Source organism: Pseudorasbora parva, chromosome 13, assembly GCF_024679245.1.
Source record: "Pseudorasbora parva isolate DD20220531a chromosome 13, ASM2467924v1, whole genome shotgun sequence".
In the NCBI taxonomy this organism is placed as follows: Eukaryota; Metazoa; Chordata; class Actinopteri; order Cypriniformes; family Gobionidae; genus Pseudorasbora; species Pseudorasbora parva.
The window spans coordinates 20,133,914-20,159,819 of NC_090184.1; the positions used below are offsets into that span (position 1 = coordinate 20,133,914).

At 38.7% G+C, this 25,906-nt stretch overlaps 1 protein-coding gene across 3 annotated transcripts in view; it reads right to left on the bottom strand.

Annotated features, from left to right (window-relative positions):
• The window catches only part of si:ch73-138n13.1 (uncharacterized), a 66,788-nt gene that overhangs the window by 4,717 nt on the left and 36,165 nt on the right, over positions 1-25,906 (bottom strand). For all 3 annotated transcript variants that reach the window (XM_067413393.1, XM_067413395.1, XM_067413392.1), the window contains exons 7-10: positions 5,317-5,432; positions 3,499-3,652; positions 1,273-1,444; positions 959-1,098 (exon numbers count right to left, since the gene is read on the bottom strand). In XM_067413393.1, the coding sequence (XP_067269494.1) occupies positions 959-1,098; positions 1,273-1,444; positions 3,499-3,652; positions 5,317-5,432 (582 nt within the window). The remainder of the gene's footprint in view (positions 1-958; positions 1,099-1,272; positions 1,445-3,498; positions 3,653-5,316; positions 5,433-25,906) is intronic.

Here is a 25,906-nt window from a genome sequence, read left to right on the forward strand (position 1 = left end):
AGAGTCATAAATCATTAGCCAGATAAATGATGAAATGCACTGAACACTACTGTACTTCATATAGCAATGTTACATTTGATTATTTCAAAATTAATTACTATTTGAATTAGGCAATATTTGTTACACTTTTTCAGTAAGTTAAATACGGAAGGCGATTCGCCAAAAGCTAGATAATTTTCTTTATAGCGTGTTGACGATGGATATTTTCTTACACAAACGCAGCGCTTTGCTTCAGAAGGACTTTATTAACCCCGTAGAGCCGTGTGATGCATTTTTATGATGGTCAGATGCACTTTTATGGACTGAAAAACGAGCAGACAGTCACTGCCATTATAAAGCCTGGAAGAGCCAGGACATTTTTAATGTAACTTATACGCCTAGGGTGACTTTAGGGTGAGTAAATCATGAGGTACTTTCATGTTTGGGTTACCCACTAACCCTTTAACCATATAAAGCCTCCTGTATCATAAATGATACATAAATGTCTAAGACCTCTAAATCATCAACATGATCAAAACTTGACTAACAACTGATATTTCTATCATATATTTTATGTATGTAGCCTGCTATACGGTATACTCTATACTTATAAAGATCTCGTTGATTTACATCATAAGATATCAGAATTTCATCTTACTTTTTGACTATATAAATATCAACAGCTGCACCAAATTGCATATTTTTGCTCCGTTTGGTGCACTAAATATATCAGGTGCACCAAATATCAGGCTTGTATTGCCCATATTGGGAATCATGAAGTTTCAGAATAAATCAGGTACACCAAATATATCAGGTGCACCAAATATCAGGCTTTTATTACCCATATATTGCTCATGCTCCAAATTCTCCTATAATTATAATATAAGGAGTTAAGAAATATAAGGAATTATAATATAAGAATATATATGTCAGGCTTTACAGGGCTAAGGAAATCAACAGGGGGGGAAAGTCTCCTCACCTTCAAAGCAGATGGGTCCATGCCAGGGAAGAGAGCCACTCTCTGAGGCTGAGACATAGAGGACGTGCGAGAGTCGATTCCCTTGGCCTGTTCCTCAGAGTCTGACTCCTCCCTTTGCTTGGGAGAGTCACTCTTCTCCTCTACAGAAAGACAAAAAGATTGGAGTGAGTGTCGAGGACTACAGGCTTTTATAGGCTCTGCAACACTAGAGATAATAATGACCCAAAGAGGACCCGCAACCTACTTAAATCCAAACCCGTGGGATGAGATGTACAGGTGCGCGCGTGTCTAGCTGCTAAGCTGTGTGTAAGTACCTGTTGAGTCCTTGTAGCGCCATTCATCTTCTCCTGCTTCGGTTCCCTCGGGTACTTGTGATAAGAGGGCGCTGTGACGGGCGGCTCGAGAGGGAGGGGCTCTGCGACTGCTCTTCTTGTTCAAGTTGACCCTGGCCCGTAGAGCACTAGAGTCTAACAGTGTCGTGGTTGTCTACAGATAAACAAATGATAGGTTTGAGTTTGGCTTCAAATTACGGTGTTTTCTAGGGATATTTCAGCACCTAAAAATGTTAAATGTGTCATTTATTCACCTTCATGTCGTTCCAATTTGGTTATTCGTTGACGCACAAATGACAATATTTTTAACTTTCCCCATCAGTGTTTTTTTTAAAAAGTTGCCAGCCACCACCAGGGTTTATGACAATTTTCACCCAAATGTAATAGCCAATAGAATATTTTTTTTAATGAATATCTGAGCATATAATATATCAAAAGAAAGTGCTGACCCTCTTCTTTAAAATAAATCAAATAAATTCTGGTGTCTTGAATTCATTTTTTTATCACCACTTGAATATGGGTAAGTTTAATTTAAAAAAAAAAGCAACATTTTGAACAAAAAGCTGAGAAAATCTCATTTTTGTGAAAACCTGTTTCCAGATCAGATTCAGAGCGATGATCAAACACAGATGGAGTAGATCGAGTCCATCAACACCTCTGATGCTTCACAGTCCTGTAGCTCGTCCTGGGTCCACATTTTATTTACTAACATTGATTTATATGATGTTTAATGTTGATGATTACGTTATTTTTCATATGCATTTGATTACATACGATCGCTTGTTTTACCCCGCTCAATCCGCTTGTTTTACCGCATTTGTTTTCAAACCTTAAACAAAGATTCAAACGGTCATGAATCAGCGTATTGATTCATGATTCAGATCGCCAATGTCACGTGATTTCAGCAGTTTGACACGCGATCCGAATCATGAATCAATTTGCTGATTCATTACTATTTGAATCTTTATTTGAGGATTGAAAACAAACCAGGAAGAGAAGACAATGCTGAATAAAGTCGTAGTTTTTGTTATTTTTGGACCAAACTGTATTTTCGATGCTTCAAGAGATTCTAATCAACCAACTGATGTGACATATGGACTACTTTGATGATGTTTTTATTAGCTTTCTGGACATGGACAGTATAGTGTGCATACACTTGCATTGAAGGAACAGAAAAGCTCTCGGACAAAATATAAAATATCTTAAACTGTGTTCCGAAGATGACGGAGGTCTTACGGTTGTGGAACAACATTAGGGTGAGTCATTATTCAGGGTATCTGCAGGTTTCACCAAGTCAAATTTAAGACTTTTTATGACCTTTAAGACCATTATGAATTCAATTTAAGACCTATATCGCACAATAAAAAAAGCATGCATATAAAAAAAGCATGCATAGGAAATGCAGAATCACAAAATTACTTGCAAAGTGAATTAATTACTAATTATTAACTCTTTTTAGTGCAATCGGGTATATTACTTTTATTTGGTCATTATGCAAGATGGTGAGGAAGATTCGCCTTCGTGTTCACGATCGGGGAACTGCAAGAACAGTCAGCTGAAGAATAAAATCAGTTTTGTGCGTCTGTGGGGTACAGTGCATTACACGTTCCCGGACAGGCGCCATCTTGGAAAACAGTCTCGACTTGTCGAGCGACGAGAGCTCTGCTAAGTGATGAACTGTGACTTGGAATCTCATATGGTCCGTTGTTTCCGGAAGAAAACACTGAATGCAACAGAGAAAAGAAATAAATAAAATAAAAATGTCCATGTTATTACATTTCACAAACTTAATTCCTATCGACCAGCTCACTTAGAACAGCGCTCGTGGATCGATTCGTTGAGACTGTTTTCCAAGATGGTGCCTGTCCGTGAACGCGTAATGCGCTGTCTTTATAAAGTAACTTCTTATTAAACTGTTTGTACACTTACAAAGTTCTCAATGCTTCGGTTTGCATGTAGGGACCCTCATTATGCCGTGTTAGTGTGAGGCTATTTTGAGCCTTGTTAGTGGTATTAACTAGCGATTTAATTTCACTACCCGGTGCCCCATAGACTAGCGTTATAAGCTAATCTGTTTTTAGAGATAAAACTCTTTACATTCGATTTTCATGAAAACGCATCCCAGAGAACGATCTACTCGGTAACCATCTGTTAATTACCCCGAGGGGCATTTCTCACCAGAGTTGTCCTTTAAGGATGAAGACTGACCTCTGGGAACGGGAGCTCCGTCTGCTTGTGAGGAGACACGGTCGAGCCATCAGGTGTGTCGATGAGAAGGGATTGTTCGGCTGTGTGGGGTGGGGTTGACTTCCGTGGAGACGGGGTGAGGTTGCCTTCAGATGAAGGCGTAGCTGGAGTGAGGCTGAGGAGGAGAGAAGGGATATTTGAACACAACTCATTTGTTTTATTAATTGTGCAGAAAACGCATAGAGAAATAAAAAAAACATGACTAGTTAATATAAACTCTTTCCCTGCCACTGACGGAATTTTCCGGCAATCCATGTTTTCACGGTTATATGGTAGGAGGTGCTTTTATGCATCTTCTAAAAGAGTGCAGAATACACAGGCAAAAGAAGAAGGCTTTATTAACACTTTATTTTCCGGGTTCAATTCTTGCTAAAAACTTTGCATATTACTAGGATATTGGCAGTTTATTAGAATGTATAAAGCACATATTAATGCCTTATTCTACATGAGCTAATTCTACACCCCCACCCACCCAAATGGTAAAAAAATACGTATTATTAAGTGACCTATTAGCTAATAATAAGCAGTATATTAGGAGTTTATTGAAGCAAAAGTCGTAGTTATTTTTTCCCCACACCAGCCGATGGGAGCTTTATTTATAAATAAATCAAATGTATAAATACTATAGTGTAATTATTTAACCAACAATTTTTACTGATCATGATTACTTTTTTATTTTTTTGTGTACCACAGTCTGTCTGAATACTCGATTGGCTGGAAGGTGTGAAATAAAACCGTTTAATGCACAGGTAGTTCCAAGTCATTGTTAAATCACCACATATTAATGTGCTGTTTTCACTGAAATGTGCGCACACATTCGTCACTCGTGGGGAGCGGAGATCCGTCATATTCAGGTTTTGTATAATAATATAGAGAATGTGTCACATTTGACCATATATTGCTTGGGGGGGGGGGGGGGGGGGGGGGGGAATCGTAAAACAACCTGTGGCAAATTTCTCCAAAGCAAAAGTATCTTAAACCTTGAGTGGTAGTAACATGTTTTAAGGTTGGCTTGAAATTAAAAAATTGCACCTACTATTTGGTAACTGCATCTTATTGATCATATTGTGAACCATTAATCCATGCATGTTTAATTGTTCTTTTCTGACCTCATAAGTTTTAATCAATGTCCTAACTAAATTGTCTGGAAAGACTTGCTTCTTGACAGACTTGTGCATCACAATATGGACGATTACTTCCTTTACATCACAATTTTAGTAACAAATGGTTTGTAGCCCATGTATTTAATGTGATTTGCACACATCACTTAGGCCTGAATGACGATCAGACTCCCGTTCATATAATTAGATTTAATTTTGCACTTCCTAATAAAGTTAACGGCTAACTATGACGAATAACTCACTTAAGTTAAAGGCGGCTATCCCTGTCAGCAAACACAGTGTCCACCCATCCAAAGACCATTTCAAAACACAGATACAACCCATCCCAGCTACCCAATGATCGATATATATCAGCTCTCATTTCATCTGAATGCCTTTTGCATTAGACACTATTGTAACCAAACCTCTCTGACAACCCCAGTCTGCTCTGTAATGAAGATGTATCTGCCCGTGTGTCTGTCTGAGCTCATTATAGCATTATATCCCTGTTCCCGATGACCCGCTCAATAGATGCAATTGATCCTGGTGTTGAGTTACAAACAGTGGCTGAGGTCAGTTTTTTGAGTCATTTAGGTACACTGTATATGCAAGTATATGCAAGTTTGAGGATAAAAAGGGGATTTTTTAAGAATTTAATTGGCGAGACGTGTGTGTTCACCTGTCATCTGTGCGAAGTCCTGTCTCCCATGTGCCGTACTGACTGTCGGTCTCCTGAACCAGATTATCTGTGTCTTTATTCTCCTCCTTTCCACTAACACTCTGCTTTACCAGCTCCTGTAAAGAGAAAGAAGAAAAGAGGATGTTTTAAACAGGGAGGTAGGGAGTACCAGTACAAAGACAAATGTAGTTAATTACCACAAAGGGGCCAAATCCTGATATAGTAACTTTTGAATGTGAGCATTATATCAGGATATATATGTATGTATATTATATATATATATATATATATATATATATATATATATATATATATATATATATATATATATATATATATATATATATATATATATATATATAATTAGTATATAATATATTCTTATTAGGGCTATGAAATATATCGAAATTAACAAAATACCGCAAATGTACATATCACAACGGCACTTAATATCTGAATGATTTTATTAGGCTACTTCAACATTGTGAAAAGTGTGTGTTTTAGGTTGACGTATAGAGCAGAGAATGGGCTGGGCACGTGACTGTTACTTATGGGACTTGCCTGACGTTAAAGGGTTATTAAACGCAATAATTTGTAAAAAACAATAACTTGCAGTCTCGCGCTGTCTCTCTCTCACACACACACACACACACACACACACACACACACACACACACACACACACACACACACACACACACACACACACACACACACACACACACACACACACACACACACACACACACACACACACACACACACACACACACACACACACACACACACACACACACTAATTTGTAACATAAATGTTTGCTAAAAAACTGCTGGTCACTTTCAGAAGTTGTAGCGATGCTTTCTTTTCCTAGAAAGAATGTGAAACTCATAGTTTCATTCTCAGTTGTTAGATATTTTTTATATATATATTATTTAAATTATTGATTTAAAGATCAAAGAAAAAAATTTATTCAAGATTTTACACACTAATACCAATATCGCATCGCATATCGAAGATCGCATTATTTAACAAGATATTGAATATCGCATTTTTCTTCAATATCGCACAGCCCTAATTCTTATAAATAATAACTATATAATTGCCTTTAATATTTAGTCGTTATTTTTAAGAAGCCAAAAATACTGCAAATGAACTTGAAAGCCAGTGAATTTATTTATTTATTTATTTATTTATTTATTTATTATGTGCATGATGCTTTTGATTGTGGGAAAGCATGAATTATGGAGACGGAGAGGAAAGGGAATGTAAAGCTGCAGCACTGCAAACAACCACAAGGTGACGCTGAATCCATGCTAAAAAACAAGGGTGTTCCTTTGGGTGTGACATCACAGCACCAGAGCTGGACATTAGCCAATCACTGAGTAAAGAGATGCAATTGTCCAGCAGGGCATAAAACCATCTTGTATGCATCACAGAACAGAGCAGCAGGGCTATTAACCTGGAACACATTTCAACTACAAACCCAACCATCACCAGTTCACTACCCTGTAACAAAGTATTCAGAAGTGTCATAGCTGTAGCTGCAGATACTTTAAGGGCAGTAATGTGATACCAGGAAATTAAGCTGAAGTCATAAAAATTGAGTGAAAATGAATGACAATGAAAAATCATCAAGAGACTGGTGAGACTCCCATGAAAGCGGTGCAAAGACCTCATAGAAATATACTGGTGGAACTGGTGAGTGTCTATTCAACCGTGCCTCTTTTAATGAGGAGACTACAGAGGGTACAGTGTATATAACACACACACAAACTGAGTCATCAGCTCCTTGATCACAAGCAGAACTGAGTGTGATCACTGTGTATGTGACTGTCAGACTCAGGGGTTTGTGCCAATCAGAGTTTAACTGAAAATATCTGGAGAACTTTCATTTTGATAGATTTCAAATTTCAGTAATTGTATGTGCTTTTGCTATTTTTAGTTTTAGTAATTTTAGTCCTAAATTTGAAATGTCTCCTCAGCAACTAACAGATAAAATATTTTTTAATATAATTTTTATTTTATTTCCGCTTTTCCAATGAACAATTGTATTCATGATTTAGAATAGTTTTAGTTAACAATAATGATACTGCAGAATGTAAAGTTACTTATTAAATGATATTAATAATTATGTTTGAAATGCTATCTATACAATCTGCATTAAATAGAAGACTAAGGATATTCATATCAATCATGGTAAAAGAACAGAATTTCTCAGAATGCTCTAATTCCTCTTCAAACAACATGAAGCAGATTTACACGACAAATCCGACACCGTTAACTGAACCAGTGACCAGTCAATTTGTTGTTGTGGTGAACTAATAAAGTTTCCCTGATGCATGACTTCCTTTGACAATCACAATGGACCTTTTCACAGACTGTGATGACGTGTTTCCACAGTTATCAACACTGCAAGTCAAGTAATATCTTTGATTTTAAATTTTTTTTTAAATGTACATTTATAACTCTATCCTCGAGTTTCACAGCCTAGTCCCAAACTAAAATGAATGTGTGAGCTGTTTTAACTAAAAGCTACTTGCACTGGCATATCTTACAATATTTCAATGGCATTGTTTTGTCTCAAGATGCAAACCAGTGACATTTATTTTCTGAGGCATTTATAAAAGTTATTTAAATATGCCCACGATGAGCCGCCTATAGGAGTTGTTTGTATTTTCCAATCCTCATGCATGATGGTTCTACGTCACTAGAAAAAACATTTGCAAAATGGCAGCCTATGTTGCACTACTATACTTGACCAACCCTTCAATGTGGGATTCGCAATTGTGGTGGGAAGTTCGGATCATTTTACTGACTCGAATCTTTGAATCTCATTCAGCAAAATGAACTTATCTTTTTTTCAAGTCATTTCGTTCATTTAAGCAGAATCTAATTAAAATGGTACATGTTACATTTTTTAAACACATTTAGTACTTTTGGAATAAAAAAATAAACTATAAGCTAATGCAGTCATGGCCAAACATTGAGGATAAAAATGATTAATTAATTGCGCTTGCATCACATCCTGATCCAAATCGTTCTTTCTTTAGTCACTTCACATTTAATCACGTCTGTTCCCTAGAAAGATACACCTCTTGGGACTTCTGGTTCGAGCCGTTAGTTTTGTCATCATGTCTGATCTGGGCCGTGACAGGCTCATATAATACATGAGTCCGGAAACAGAAAAGATTAGTTCTCTCGAGTCTTCAGGTCATTCATTTGTCTAGTCCCAGCCCCATATAGGGAAGACTATGCAGTCACCGGAAACAGAAGAGATTAGTTCATCTCTCGAGTCTTCTCGTTCAAGTCGTTCTTCGGGTCTGACTCTGAGTCTCGTTCTTTTGTCACATGACCGTGCCGGTTCTGTCTCACACAAGTCACAACATATACAACATTAATCGTATAATTGACTGCATGCTGTAATATATTTATTATTACTAAATCATCAGCAGATAGTGGCAATAAAACCTTTATTATGCCTATCCATTCTGACCAACTCAATGTGTAACGGATTCATAGGAAAATCAATTATTATAGGCCTACTAGCTAAAAAAACTGAACTAATCTTTTTTTTTTTTTTTTTTTTTGTGAGGAAGGTTGTGAATGAACTATTTCTGGACTGGAAAATGAACTAATCAATTCTGTTCCCTGGCAGACATACGGGATGTTGCGCATGTGTGGTCAAAATGAACGAATCGTTCATGAACGACATCACTAATTCACACAACGCTTGCTCTTGAAAGATGCGTCGTACCCAGTTTATTTGGACCAGCTTGCTCCTCAGAATCACAAATCACAAAATTTCCGGCTAACCGGCAAGCTCACATTATAACTGTTTTACTGAAATTGTTCTGCTAAGCAGCCGTGGGCCACTGTTACCTAAAACTGTGTCTATTAATGCAGATTGTCTGTCATTCTTACTACTTTAAGGAAAGATAAAGGAGAATCTTTTTTTTTTTTTTGTACAAACGTTTATAAACAGCTAATGTATGCGCTGTTATGATTCAGTTCATAACGGTTCATTTATGTGCACTGCAATAAATTAGAAATACACATGGGTTTTTTGATGGGTCAGGAATTACAGTTGCAACACCTCATAATGTACCTCAAAATGAGTAGCGTATCACTGAGAAACATCCTGCTCAAGATGTTCTTGCAAAGGAGGTTCGGGTTGAATAACTAGTTCAAACTTGGACTGATGTGGTAAAAATCACCATCATCGTTACTGTCTTTACATCGTTACTGTTGTTACTGTCCTGTGTGTACAATCGCTGAGGACTGAGGAAGCCTCCGAACGGAGCTGAAGTACAGTTATGGTAATGTGGATTTCGTTTCTGAAACACGGGCTGTGCAGTGTGCACGGTAGGGCCAATCACAGTAGACTAGGCTGTCTGGCCAATCAGAGTAAAGCAGCTCTCAGACAGGATGGATTTAGAGACACTAATAAATTTGTAGAGTTGTTTAAGAATCATTTAGGAATGTGGTGATGTGAATGAGAAAATTAAACCGTTTTTTTAACCTTTGATGCATATAAACCTGTTGTTGGAGACCTCCAAAACAAAATCAGGAGCCTTTAAAACAGCATAAGAGGGGCACTTTAACCTGTCTGTGAAACCAGGCCAACATACTTTGTGTTATATTACCATGGCAGTAAATTACAATAAACAAATCAACACCTGCGGCAAGGCTGTTTCTAATACAATCGCTGAGAGAATGACAAATCAACTCCTTGGTCTTCTCCACATAAAAAAGTACATAACACATTTGACAAATAATTCCAACTTCTCTCCTATAGTAATTCCTTTAATGAATTAAACCCACATGAGCAGTGTCATCTAAAAACAGCGTGGCTAAATAACTTCAAATTCACTCTGAAAAAAAATAATGATAATAATGGGACTAACTGACACTCACCAGAGCGCAATTCAGAATTTAAGATGATGGCTATGATGACCTGAGCATTAAGTCATTGGTTATAATGAGAGAGAGAGAGAGAGAGAGAGAGAGAGAGAGAGAGAGAGAGAGAGAGAGAGAGAGAGAGAGAGAGAGAGAGAGAGAGAGAGAGAGAGAGAGAGAGAGAGAGAGAGAGAGAGAGAGAGAGAGAGAGAGAGAGAGAGAGAGAGAGAGAATATGTGTAAATGACTGAATGAGAGGGAGAGTGTGTTGAGGCTGTTTGCATTAGAGAAAACAGCACAGGATGTCATTCATCAGCTCTTCCTTTCCTGCCAGGAAGAGTAACAGGCAACAGAGAGCAGTGAGAATCAGACCAGACAACATCTGTTCATCTCTCTCTCTCTCTCTCTCTCTCTCTCTCTCTCTCTCTCTCTCTCTCTCTCTCTCTCTCTCTATATATATATATATATATATATATATTGTTTTTTTTATTAACACATGCAATTAATTTAAATCAAGTTAAAATTATTTAACGAAATTTATGGAAATAAATGAAAGAAGTATGTGAAGCCGTGTCATTAACATAACTTTCGTCACGCAGTTAGATGATCTTAGAAGCAAGGCGTTTATCACAATCACACTGGGCATCTAAAGCACCTGTAAGCTCGGTAGGAGGAATTTCCATTCTAACTCTTTAATCTGATTCTGGTTCTGTTTGTGATCAGGCCATTTAAAGCAGTTAAACTCTGGGAAAGTATCCAGTGATCCAGTGGACAAATTCATTCAAACAGTCCAAAACTGCGCTAATGTAGACCAGGCTGATCGCATCAGACATATCAGAGATTAGAAACTCACATTGTGTTTTAGTGAAGTATTCATCCCATTGTGTGTTTTGCTTGGATTCCCACCCTAAACACTGAAAAAGTTTCACTTTTTTTTTTTTTTTATACATTTGATGGGAGTATTTTTGTGCCAAAAATACTCCTGGTTTCTCATAAGTTTTTTTTTAGCATGGGTCTATCCGACGTCAGATAAGGCGGAATGTACTGCACTGCAGTCCCAGGACTTCACAAAATCAACAATGTCACCAAAGAAGTGTTTTTTGGTTGTCAGGGCAAGACAACCCTGTACAGCTTCCCAAAGAACCCAGCGTTAATGGGACAGTGGATGGAGTTTGTTTTTCAGGAGCAGCAATGGAGTTGTGCAAGTGTTTTTGTTTGTTCCCTGCATTTCGGCGACAATGATTTGTAAACAAGGTGCAGTTCAACTCCGGATTTGTAGCTCGTCTAATGCTGAAAGATGGAGTGGTTCCAGTGATTAAGGTTCACGGTCATGTGTTGGAAGCAGGGGGTGATTAAAACTGTTTCAATATGTGTTTGTGTTGTTAGCTATCGACTCGTTCATTCAAATGTGCTACTATTCCATTGTTTTTCTATGCAAATATGTACTAGTCTGACGTGTAAAACCGTTCCACTTGCTACTGTTAACTTTAAATCGCAAATCATGTCCTTGTAATCCATGAGTTAACACACACAAATGGTGTAAAAATCGTGAGCATGACAATCCGCTAAGCAAATATAAGTTACAGTACAGTACATACATGTCCTGCTGTAGTCGTCGGTCGTTGCTGCTTCTCCTGTTCAGTTTCAGCCTCTAGATCTGATTCTAGAAGTAGGGCTAAATCTGATTGATCTCAATGGTTTATTTAGGATAACGTTTTTTTTTTTTTCTCCACGTTTAAGGATGTCAGCTTTCAGATGCTCAGACGGAATAGCTGCACATGCTCGTCATTCTTTAGCTCTGCCCACACAATACGCCTCCAGCCACTCGTTGTTTTTCCGGAAAGACTCGGTACAGCCTATCGTTCTTTTATAAATATAATAAAACTAAAGACTTTTCGGAGATATGAAGGATGCAATACTACTCTATAGGTACTCGAGATTGACATGAGATTGACTGAAAATTATTGTTTCACCCCCCCTTTAAAACACAAGCTCTGTCGTATTCTCCAACGGCTTCTGAAGAGCGCAATTTTGGTGACGTACAGTAAGCGTGTGAGAGTCTGTTATATTGATGCACAAAGAAAAAAATAATAATTATGTGCAGGCTGTCAATCCCTAATCACACGCTGCATTCATGTCAGTACATTCACATTGTTTCCACACACTCTGGAAGGATAATGTTTTATTTGTCACGTGTAGGTTGTTGTGTTTAGTAATCGTAGGTTTATGCAGTCAAAGCGGTTGATTTAGGAGTTTTTTCGGTATCGCTGCTTGACTCGTCTAAAATGAAACTTGTTGTTGCTCTGTACACATACTATAAACTTCTGATTATTTAATTTGCTGGATATAGCAAATGATGACAAAATGAATGTGTTTAATGAGATAAATGGCACGTGCATAATTTTACGTTAAGTGTGATTAATAGCGATTATTACACAGCCCTGTGAAATACTTGATTCTGATTGGTCAATCGCACATTCCAGCGATATGTTATTTCAAGATAACACCCCCTCATACGGGTACTACGATTTATCTTGACCGGTACTACTTCTATGCTTAACGCTGGCGCCATCTTGTGGCTTAAACAGCCGTGGGTTACAATGGAAGACTTCAAGGCAGGTTTCCTTTATAATGTTTTTAATATAGATATTTTTCTTACACAAACGCATCGATTCGAATCAGAAGGCTCTATTAACCCATCGGAGCCGTGGGGAGCACGTAATTTGATGGACAGCTGCATTGTTTATGGACTTCAAACACAACTACAACTACTGCTTGGATTAACGTTAGCCTGGACTTTTTAAATATAACTCTGATTGTCTGAAAGAAGAATGTCATTTACACCTATGATAACTTGAGGGTGAGTAAATCATAGACTTGGTTTCATTTTTGGGTGAACTAACCCTTTCAGCATTCATTTTCAACAATTAGCAAGGGCATATTGCAAATCTTCAGCAATAGATAAAGGCTTAAAGCAGTTTGGAACTGTTTTTCTTCGTGGAAGCTTTGTGTAAGAGCTAATACAATATTTAATCTCAAGACAATATTTTGTGTCTAATAATTATTTTTTTGAGAATAGTAGCCGTGTAATAGAGGGATAATGTAGCCGGTTCTTATCGCAGAACAAACCCCTTCAGAGTGATCCCTGATTACTCTGTCGGGGTTTATTCTGCGATAACAACCGACTGGGTGTACATTATCCCTTACTTAAACATTTGAATCGATGGACAGCCCTAATAAAATGTAAATGTATATAAATGTATAAATACATTTTAGCAATTTTATATTGCCAATGGACCGCTCTGGTCTGTAGATGTCAGTACCAGCTCAGGCTACTAAAAAAAAAAAAAAAAAATTGTCTGACCACTAGTCATAAACACATGCTAAAGCAAACAAAGTAACAGATGTCTGTACAATCAGCTCAAAAACAAGAGCACAATGATTCAGAAAGCTCTATGATACTCACTTCTAGAGTCACTTGAATATAAACCTAAAGTCAAATCAGGGTAAACATAGTTGCCTAACCTTAATTCAATCAAATATTGGCAGAAACTAAGGTATATTTTAGTAAAAGTATCACACTAGGGTAATGAAATGGATGCTTCTACCTAAGCAAATGCTAAAAACAGAGTATATTTTTATTCTTTGTGTTAAAAAAGAAGCAAAAAGAAAAGGTATTTTCTGAAAAACTAATCTGAATCCAAAATACAGACTGGAATTACACTGTTGATGCTAATCACTTGACCAGAAAAGCCAAGAGGAATGTCTTAAACAGCTGGTGGCTGATTAACCTAAAGTTTTTTGCATGCATTGCAGCGCTAATTCACAAGCAATGGCTATGAACACAACGTATCAGCAAAATGTCTGTGTGAACTTTTGCACATCTTTGCATATATCTACCCTCAAAGACTATCAAAGTGGGTGTGTTTGGGTATAAAGGCTTTCATTTTTAGCTATCCAAACAATGAGTTTATTTACAGCAGGTAGCTCTTCAGAGTCTCATAAACAAAGCTTGCTAATAAAAGCTATGAAGACACCTATGAACTGCTTGATCACCTTGGAAAATTACTGATACTATGTGCCTGCCAATCACTCATTAACAAAAACACACACACGCACGCACACACACGCTGAGAGGGAGTGGTACTTGGGACTAACATTAGTTGCAATTGCCTAAAGGAACACACTGACAATATAAGGGTGTAGGCTCTAGAACAATATCTTATTTTAAAGGGCAAAGCCTTGGATAAGAACACTCTTATCTGAACCTTTCAGTGTGAAAATAAATACACAGCAGAGAGGGAGAGAGAGAACTCGAAAACCTCTCACCATCTCACTACATGAACAGGAAGAGTGCGTCAGGGGAAACACAGAACAAAGAACGGATGGAAAGAAAAGATGAGAGAAAGGGTAGTCGTCCCTTTAACATCCAACACGATGTTTGGCCTGTTAAATGGAGTAAAAAAAAAAAGAAAAAAAAAAGATGTGTTTGTTTTTGAATTTGCACTCTTGAGTCTCGTCTCCAAATTTGAATCGCCTTTTCATACTGAACACAGGCCATTTTTAAACCTTTCTTCTTTTTCAGTAGTGAATGAACGTGCTTATAGGTGTGTGTGTGTGTGTGTTTGTGTGTGTGTGTGTGTGTTTGCTCAAAGACTCATTATCATCTCCTGGCATTCTGACAAGAAATTCCCACCAAAGGTGTGGCGGCATTTACCTCAGGGAGCATCAAACATTAACAGCTGAGTTTCCTGGGTTATGATCGAGCAGTGCAAGATTATTTTAAAGCTGGACTGAATTTAAATAAGTCAAGCCAGTAAGACTTTCTCTAGAACATGTATCCTAAAAGCAGGCATGATTCTGATTCCCCTTCCCGAATGGACCATATTCAAAATTAATACCGCATTTAATTTACAAGATAAGTCAATTTACCCATTTATTGTACTGTTATGCACCAGGGGCAATCGCTATTATTTGTATTATCTGTAAATTAATTGGAAATAATAAAAAAAAAAATTATAAATGTATTTACTATCCCTTTTGATCAATTTAAAGGTGCAGTGTTTGTAGCATCATCAGCTTCTGCTCACCCCTCCCATTCAAAACACAGAGAAGCTACGGTAGCTGACACAGGACAAAAATGTCATTGTCGGAGAGAGCAGAGAGTAACTATCGCTCTGTAGAGAAGTTTGTCCTTTTAGGGCTACTGTAGAAACGTGATGTCGCAAAATTGTGATTTCACTGTAAGGGGACCTGCAGTGCATGGAGATAGAATTGGCTCATTCTAAGGTAATAATACATAACGGTTAAAGATATATAGCTATCATATACACTCCTGAACAAAATCTTAAGACCAGGGGATGCATTGCAAGTTTTACACACTTCGCACTTGTGGGTCATAACCGGGTTGTAAGTGCTGCTTCAAAATGCCAAAAGAAGAAACAGGAGCAAGAGACAAAAAATAGAGAGTAGGCAATTTATTGAAAACTGCATTTAAACTCAAACAGGCCGTTCATCAGCTGATCAAAAGTTTAAGACCATAGCCTAAAAATAAACACACAACAGTACTAAACGTGTCAGGACTCAGTAGTGAGTAGCCCCACCGTTCTTGTTGATCACTTCAAAAACTCGTTTCGGCATGCTTGATGCGACTGTTTCCAGGAGGCTGGTGGGAATGTTGCTCCATGTGTTGAAGATGGCTTCACAAAGGGCATCCACGATCTGGAACTGATGTCCATCTTTGTAAACTTCCCTTGCCATCCATCCCCAAATGTTCTCAATGGGATTTTGATCAGGGGAACACGCAGGATGGTCCAAAAGAGCAACGTTATTCTCCTGGAAGAAGTCCTTCGTCAGACAGGCTTTGTGAATTGCAGCGTTGTCCTGTTGAAAGACCCAGTCATTACCGCACAGACGTGGGCCCTCGGTCAAGAGGGATGCCGCTGCAACAGATCCACATAGCCAGTCGCCGTTTGACGCCCCTGCACAACCTGAAGCTCCATTTTCCCATTGAAGGAAAAAGCACCCCAGATCATGATGGAGCCTCCTCCACTGTGCCGCGTAGAAAACATCTCAGGTGGGATCTCCTTGTCATGCCAGTAACGTTGGAAGCCATCAGGACCGTCCAGGTTAAATTTTTTCTCGTCAAAGAATAAAACTTTCTTCCACTTTTCAATGTCCAATGTTGCAAGTTTGTGTTGCTGGAGGAGGCATGGCCTTTGAAGACGTTTTTTGTTCTTGAAGCCCTTCTCCAGCAGATGACGTCTTATGGTTATTGCGCTGCAGTCAGCATCAGTAAGGGCCTTAATTTGGGTTGAGGATCGACCTGTGTCTTCACGGAAAACCCGTCGGATCCTGCGGCTCAGTGCAGGTGAAATCTTTTTGGGTCTTCCACTTGACTTTTTTGTCCCATAACTCTCAGGGTTTTTTAAGAAATGTAAAATGACTGTCTTACTGCAACCAATCTCAGCAGCGATGGCGGGTTACGAAAGGCCTTGCTTGTGCAGCTCAACAATCCTGCCACGCTCAAAGAGAGAAAGCCTTTTTGCCTTTTCTTGACAGTATGACTGCTTAAAGGACAATGACATGAAAGCCATAATTTTGTGCAGATTTGACCTTTTTATGGCTAAGGTCTTAAACTTTTGATCAGCTGATGAACGGCCTGTTTGAGTTTAAATGCAGTTCTCAATAAATTGCCTACTCTCTATTTTTTGTCTCTTGCTCCTGTTTCTTCTTTTGGCATTTTAAATCAGCACTTACAACCCGGTTATGATCCACAAGTGCGAAATGTGTAATCCTTGCAATGAATCCCCTGGTCTCAAGATTTTTTTCAGGAGTGTATGTATACTTAGGATCAGTTAAAATAAATTAGTATTTTGAGCAAGGACATATATACTATTACAAGGACAAGGATATATTATTATTATTATTATTATTATTATTATTATTTATTATTATTGTTATTATTAATGGGAGCCCCAATATTAAAGTGGTTGGTCAAAGCGATTACTGCCAGTTTCTTAATGCAGGGGTGTCCAAACTCTGTCCTACACTGTCCTGCAGAGTTTAGCTCCAGCTCGTCTCAACCCACCTGCTGAAAGTATCTATAAGCTGAATCCGAAATAGCCCCCTATACCCTCAAATAGGGCATTACTTGAGGCGACAACCATTTGTAGTGGTGTCTGCGACCATAGTGGGCGTGATTGAGTGCACTCATTCAATCCCACATTGCACCGCAATAACGAGTGTATCGAGTGTGTACGAGTGTGTCCGAATGTCTAGTTTTTCAATCACTCCCTAAATAATGCTCTCTTTGAGGGTTTAAGGGGCGATTTCAGATTTAGCCCTAGTATGCCTAGTAAGGCCTTGATAAGATGGTTCAGTTGTTTCACTGGAGTTTGGAGCTAAACTCTGCAGGGCAGTGGCCCTCCAGGAGCAGGACTGGAAACCCCTGCTCGAATGTGTAGTTTTGTCATTTTATCAGAGTTTACTGGAGATTTTTGCCTCAAATAATATGCTTAAAGTGGTCCTACACGTTTACTTTCAAAACACATTTCTTAGCCTGTAACCCTGAGCCACTGTCACGAAGTTTAAACTATTCCAGGCAAAGTGTTCATATATCAACTTGTTCATGTGTGATGATAAAGTATATAGTACGCCTGAAGGGGAAATGGAGCACTCTGCCTTTGTGTGCTCACGGCTGAAGGACACAGGAAACACCCCATTATGGTTAGTTAATTTTGTTACAATGTTATGTACCTGTTTTGACTGTTTCCTGTTTCTGTGAATGCAAGGTTCAATGTAAAGTACAGTTCTTCCTTTTGTTCACTCATCAGAGTGATGGAGGGAAAGCCCTTGACTGACAGAGCGGAGTGAATGAGCATTATTAAATGTGACATGTCTGAAACACAGCTATCAGGGGGTATTATAATCTAGGTGAAAACCTGCCCACTAGCATTGCTCCACTTCATTGTCTAAGACAAACAGCAGCTTCTTGCTTGTGAGATCACACACTGTTTTGTTTGGCACGCATGGACAACAACCCTTTTACCTGACATACCTAAATATCAATTTATTTTGAGGCACAACTCAAACAACAATAAATACTTTAAAAAAAAAAACCTGATCTTCTATTGAAACATCTGCCGAGAACATGCATGTAAATATTCAGGAAGTATATGCAAACTCCCATTGCAATGTACTATGAGTTTACCTGTTTTGTACAAGGTTTCGGTATGCATGAAACCGTACCCATGCAGACGTTGCCTATATTTGGTCTCTATCATGCTGACTTAGCTTACACAGAATGCCCTTCTGGGCTTACTGTGCATCTCAAAGCTTCTGTCATACCACTGCAAGGGTCAAGCCACCAACAAACGCAAAATGCAACCATCTACGCACACCTTGACTAGGACAGACTAACATAGCCTCTAACACACATACTGGCGAGTAAAATCTAAGAATTTATTAGCCCGAAGGCTAATGATAGGCATTATTTTGTCTCTCAGAGTGAAAATTTTGTCACATATTCGAGTGATTTACTCGCATTGTAGATGGTTGGAGAGGTACCAGACACAAAAGAAAGAATAAATGTATATAACAAATAGGAACAGATTGTATCAATCATCATCAATCATTGTATTGGCAGTTGTTGGAGCTCTAAAAGTTATCCAGACAGAATGACATACAAGAGGTCTCTAAATTTATCTCTTATAAAACTCCACTGCAATAGCCCAATGCTTCCCAACCCAGTATGCACATCAACAAATACATATTTTGGATGTCTCCCTTATTTGACCCATCCATTTCAGGTCCGAATATCCCTGTGTCCAAATATGCCTACCTCCCTACTAAACAGTATGAGAAGAGAAGTATGTCTAAATTCACCGTACTCAAAAACATGCAAAAAGTCCCCAGATGATCTGCTACTTCAGCCGAGAATCTGATGTGTGCATCTAAATGTCCACTGTATTATCCTATGAAGCCACGGAAGAGGGTTTTTTTAACCCTCTGGTCCTCTTCGTTTTAGAGTCACACCTGTCCTCCTCCCGTCAAAAGTGTCAAAAGGTCAAAAGTGACTGAAGCCTTAAAATGTATATTATTGTAGTTTGTGTGTGTCTCTGCGTGTGTTTACATGTGTTTGTGTCTGTTTTGAACTCTTGATGTTTTAGAGTGTAACCTCTTCCCCTTCCTGTGTTATTGTCACACTATTCATATGTGTGTGTGAGGTGGAGGTAGGGTGCTTTATTAATAGTGTCTGGTTTTGTTTGTCTGGCGTCATACTTGATAATGGGATGGGATTTTCATAACAAACCCTTGTTCTGGGGGGGGGGGGGGTACTTTTTTCTGGTTAATAGCTGATTTGTGGTTTGTATCACCAAAAGATTGCCTGAGTTTTTGTGTTTTTGCGTAGGACCGCGAAGGAGACAAGTGTGACTTCTTTTTTTTACGACCCTTTAACATAAACGAAACATCTCCATGATTGTTTTGTGTGTTCACATAGCTAATGCAACTAAAGTCACCAAGTGTCATTCCATTCTGCTGAACCAAAAAAAAAAGTAAAATTTCAAAACGTAAAATGTTTTGGTCATTTTTTACCAAAGAGGACCAGAGGGGAAGTGACACAACTGACAGCCAAGTCAGATGAAAATGACAACATGGCGGATTAGGTGTGACAGGGCCTAATTCACCATCTTCGACATACAAATTAGAAAAAAAATTGCTTTACCTTTCACCTAGTTTTGGTGTGCTCTTACAGTAGAAGGTTCTTGAGCATATAGAAGTCGCAGGGGCTTTTCTGCAAATGTCACTTTAGGGCAGAGGTGCTCATTCATGTACCCGGACAGCTAGCGTGAATCCGGAATCGCCCCAATAACCTGAAACAGGGCATTTGTAGTGGTGTCCGAAAACATGGTGGACTTTATTGAGTGCACTCATTCGATCCACACATTGGACTGCAACATACAACCAATGTATGCTCAACGCTGTACGAATTCGCACACTCGTTTTCATTCACTCCTTCAAGTAAACTGTATTAGTGGACTAATGTAGGCACTAGTTAGTTGGGGTTTAGGGGGCGATTTTGGATTAATCCCTACTAGGGCTGCACGTTTTCAAGTTTTTCATTAACCGTTAACCGAGGCCCTTAACGGTTAATACTCGGTTAACCATAGTGTGCGTCAGGGTTATTTTTAGCTTATTAATTTGACGGCTGCCATCTCCGTAGTGAACGCGCCTATAGAGAGAAATGCACATCATGGATTACATAATCAGAGAGTAGCCTATTTCTTTTCGTTTTAAATTGTTAAAAGACATTTCAAGCTTTCTTAAGATATATTTCATGTCTGTGAGGCGTACGCTGAGTTTCGTTAAATTAGGATGAGATGTGCTTCAGTTCACGAGCCACGCAAGTGGCCGCGAGGCGAGGGCGCCTGCATGATTAGGGCATGTAACGTTAGTAAAATATGCAGCCGAGAATGATTCACACAGCGTTTGACTCGCGCGGCTTAGCCTCTCGGTCTCCCGGCAGAGAGTTCAAGCATCTGTGGACTCGTCCCTTCAGCTCTGGCCATCTTGCTTTCAGTCCGCGATTAGCTTTTTTTGTTTTCTTCATTACAGTTAAAGTAACGTCTGCTTTTCGCTAGTCCCTCACAAGTTTCTCACTTCAAACTTTCTTTCTTCTGCTCCGTTATGCACAGCGCGCGCGGCTCCCGCTCTGATTCTGCCCTAATGCATTAAAGTCCAGTGCGACTTATGTTATTTTCCTCTTCATGACGCATTTTTTGACTGATGCGACTTATTCTCCGGAGCGACTTATAGCCTGAAAAATGCGGTAAGCACTGCATTGCAATACTTACATTTTGCCCCGTCACTCTCAATTTTAAAGTGCTCCCACCACGCTCTACTTTTTCTTTGCCCGCTTAGAAACTAAGCTGGTCATGACTTCTTCTTGTGGATATTACAAATGTCTGAGGGCGCTCTGGCGGTCTCTAGTGGTGCAAAAATATATTACAACTAAATTCAAAGCACGTCATTGACTCCACTTAACCGAGCAAAATGTTTCACTCGGTTACGCATTTTTTAACGGTTAACCGGTTAATCGATTAACCATGGACACCCCTAATCCCTACTCTTCTACAGAGTTCAATACGAATTGCTCAATCACATTTGTTTGTAAACCTGTTTGTAATTAACAAGAGATCCTTAATTAGCTGGTTTAGGTGTATTTGATTCAGGTTGAAGCACAACTTTGCAGGAAGGTAAATATCCAAAAACAGGATTGAGCAAGCCTGCTTTAGAGGCTTCATGCAGCAGAGATGGGCAACTTTGGTTCTAGAGGGCTTGGGTTAGATTTTTCAGGTGTGTGTGTGTGTGTGTGTGTTTGATTAGGAATATAGCTAAACTCTGCAGGAGAGTGGGCCTTAAGGACTGGAATTGCCCATCCCTACCATACAACTTGAGAACTATAGAAGTTCAGTTTTAGGCTGAGACAAATAATAAAAGCAATCAACCAATTTTGTTTAAATGGAAAATGACCACTTAGACAAAGATTGAGGGCTACATGGTGCCGGGGGGAAATCAGCATGTGCACGACTGTATTTTGTTCTGGGTGATGTATGGTTTGAGGGGTAATGATGTTGAGTAATGCAGAGATAGAAATTGCAAATTGTTTCTCTTACAGAAGAGGGAGTGCTTGGTGAAGCCAGTGAGGTGGTTCGTCTGCGCAGGGATAAGCGCTGTTGGCTGCGCAGGCTGAATCTGCGGAAGGAATCACGACTGCGACTGGCCAGGCTACGTAGAGACGCGGCCCTCTTAAAGCCACCTTCGCCCTCTCCACCTCCTCCTCCAGATCTTCTCTCCATGTTGCTGGATACCAAATTGAGGGCGCCTTGAAGGGAACGGCGTACATTCCCCATCCATCCCGACACTTGCGAATGGGCCACCGTCAACTTGTCGCCCAGGTACTCCATCGCTATCCACTGATTCAGAGCGAGTCCCAAGAGGTTTGTGCCCTTATGGAGCTCAATGTCAAGAAATCTTTTTCAATGAGGTTTTAAGGTCTGTTGATGGTAGTCCAATCCCACCTTCGGGGAAGTAGCCTCGATTTACATGGGAATCCAGTCCAGTCAGGTCCACTTGAAAGTGAATTTATGTAGAAACTCCATGGTGGATAACATTTTATGACACAGATGACCTTCGTTTTTAGTCCAGTCCATCAACTCAAGCGTTGTTCTGATACACAGTGTCTCCAGAGTGAGGCTAGGACAGATTGTGCTCTACTCTGCAATGCAGTACGAAACAAACTGTAAACTACCACCAGGCAGTCAAATGCGATCTAACTTCCCACCATGCTTTACCGAAGTTTACGGACCATTTTCAGTAGTGTACCTCGATATGATGCCTACGTCTTTAACTGCAAGACAAAGATATACAGTAACATTAAGTCACTCAAATTAAGTTGCTCAATGAGATTATTTAAAAGTAGATGGACCAATTATATATGAGTACTTGTTCTAAAATGTAGTTTTCTGTGACCTGAGACGTCATATAAAAAGCTGGAATAAAGGACACTGGATTGTCCCAGAGATCACAACACTACTGCAATGCCTCATGCTCAGCAACAAAACAAAGTTATAGTTATTATGTAACCACAAAGGCACCTGCAATTACATCTGTAAACATAAAATAGAGGTAAGTGATGTCATGGAAGCTGATTCAATACGCCTTTCTTACTTACTGACCTGAACGACACTTTTTAAATAGTTACATTTTAATCAATCAATGGACGAATTACAATGACATTCTGATAAACGTAATGTGGCTTAGAGCTGCGTCACTAGATAAGGTCTGAAATAAGCAGTGCACCACTCCTACATGAACGTTTGAAAGTCTTTTGAGTGAATCTGTCAGCAGATTCACATACTCAAACAAATGCTGGTCAACTAATGAATCAGAGCTGTCAAACCCACACACACACACACACACATACACTTTCCCAGTCACGTCTCAAACCTGTCAAGGCAGTGTGCCCTGCTTCAACAACTTCATCTCCTAAAAAGCAATCAAAACTGTCCACCTGTCAATTCAGAGAACGTCTGTAACTCTCAATGCAGGGTCGATCGGAAAGCTGGAGACCAAGTCAAGTGTTTCCTTTTTTCTTTGTTGCTAGAAAGCTCTGTATACAAAGGTCCAGGATGAAAGTCTGTTCGTAAACCATGGAAGTTACGAGCCAGAAGTATCCAGGTGGCTTCGCAGGCGTTGACAGGAAAATGCATATACTGTTTTGAGGTGGTCTCTTCCTCTGGTGTCCCTAAATGTGTCTCTGCAGGTACTGGCAGGTAGAACACAAATGCGTCAGCTTTCCTGCCTTCGTCCCCCTGTGTTACAGGACTTGTGCTCAAGGAGAAAACAGAGGGAGGAGGAAAATGAGAGCAGAGACAGAGAGGGAGGGGTAAGGGAAGCCAGCAATATGAGAGAGAGAGAGAGAGAGAGAGAGAGAGAGAGAGAGAGAGAGAGAGAGAGAGAGAGAGAGAGAGAGAGAGAAGATATATGCACTGCAGTATTCCCTGCTACTGTTCCAGCTTAGAGAGAGAAGGAGAGAGAGACAGAAGGAGAAAGGTGCATTGGTTATGCAATATTGTCAGCAGCTCATTTTGCTGAGAGAGGAACGTTTGGTGAAAGGAAACAAAATAAAAAAGAATTTGTCAATGGAAACAAATAAAATAGGATCAATACCAAATACCTGTGCATGTTATACAGAGTAAATCACTCTACTCTGGCGTATAAGGAGTTTAAAGTACATAGTACATTGAGTTAGTTTGCTTTGCAAATGGACACATCTGTCATGCAAACATCACTGAAGACCAACCAAACCCTGCTGTCCATTTTTAACCTGGTATTTATTTCCATATCCACTTACTGAACCTGTCTTTGAATTTGTCTTTGACACAGATTACAAGCAAAACTTAAATTACTATTAAAAGTTACATTTTCCTGTACATCGTGATCGATTATTGGACAAATTGATTATGTATGTATTAATTTAATGAGTTCAAATTAAATGGGGGGTGGGGGTGGAAGAGGACACAGCCAGTGAAATGTTGTGATGCACATAAGCACCCACTAGTGGACAGAGACTGAGCTACACTTTGATGTTAATGAAGAGAAAAAAAAACTTTAAATCTATTAAATCTATATCTAAATAATAATAATAATACCACACCACTGAACTATTACAACTTTCTAAAGTACTTTACTGACATTAATTGCTCACCCTCATGTCGTTCCTACCCCAAATCTTCAGAACACTGATGAAATTCGAGAGCTTTCTGACCCCTCCGTATACAGCCAATTAAATAAAAATTTAAGTAGGGCTGGGCAATTTGGCCAAAATATCATATCTTTGTATTTTTTGTCTGAATGGTGATACACAGTATATATTTGGATTAAAACAAAGAATCTGTATTCATTTGAATACTACTTTTATTTCACATCAATGTCCTAAAAACAACGTTGCTATATTGAAGGCTATAAAAAATACAGTGAATGTAAGGTAGGCTATGCAAAATATTATGTGCAAAAAGGAGGGTTTACAATCTAAAAACAAAATCCATAATTAGAACTAAAAACTACAAGTGAAAAAACAAAACAAAAGCATATTAGCCTATATTTGATTACCCCATTATAATGGTCACTTTTATAAAAAAATATACTTACTTGTTAGTTTAAAATTCCACATATGGCACATTTATAATCCAACAACAAATATTTTGGAAATATGTGTACTTCAGTCAGAATTATTGCATTCCTATTCTATTGTGATCCATCTGTTTAGCTTGAATGCGTGTGACGGCGCTGATTTACGGATGTTTGTATTTTAGCAGAGATTCATTTGCAGAAGCCTTGTCCTCTCCTGACAGAAAAATAGACATATTTGCATGCCTTTCCAACATTTACAGATGGAGAATATGCCTGTGAAATGTAATTTCAACCGCATTAAAAAGTATGTGTCTGTCAGCACAAGTAGCCCATCTCTCAGAGCATCTGACAGGACAAACTGATTTAAACTATACATGTTAACTAGGAATGCAACAATACAGTTTGTCCACAGTTCAATACATACAGTGTTTTTTTCGGTTCTGATGGCTAGTCACATCAGTTTTTTGCAATTCTTTTCTTAGGCGAAGGGTTTTTATTTTAATAATCTTTCTTTATTTTACTTAAAAGACCTTAATTAAACTTTAAACTTTACCTAAAAAAAACCTTGTACAAATTCCTAGTGTATTGTATAATATAAAGATTACCACTGGCAGCTCAGAGCAGTACTGCACCTTTTAAGTATGAAATTGACTGAAAAAAATGTAAAAAATAAAACACTACATAGACTTCACTATAAACTATACATTGATTCTTAAAGCTTTATCAAAGTTTTTAAGAAATTACATTTTTTCAGTCAAGAGCAGTGAGTGATTTTCTTTTTGCCCTTTTTTACATTAACATTAAAGGGATGGTTTACTCAAAAATTAAACTTCTATTAAAATATCAGTAGACTCATAAGTGCACTCAAACAGAGCCAATTCGGAGAGAAATAATGAATTTAATGCAAACCTGAAAAAAACAAAAAAATCACAAGCGTGTATTGAACCGTGAATGACATACCGAACAATTACTATTCTCAATAATATTGAGAATTGTG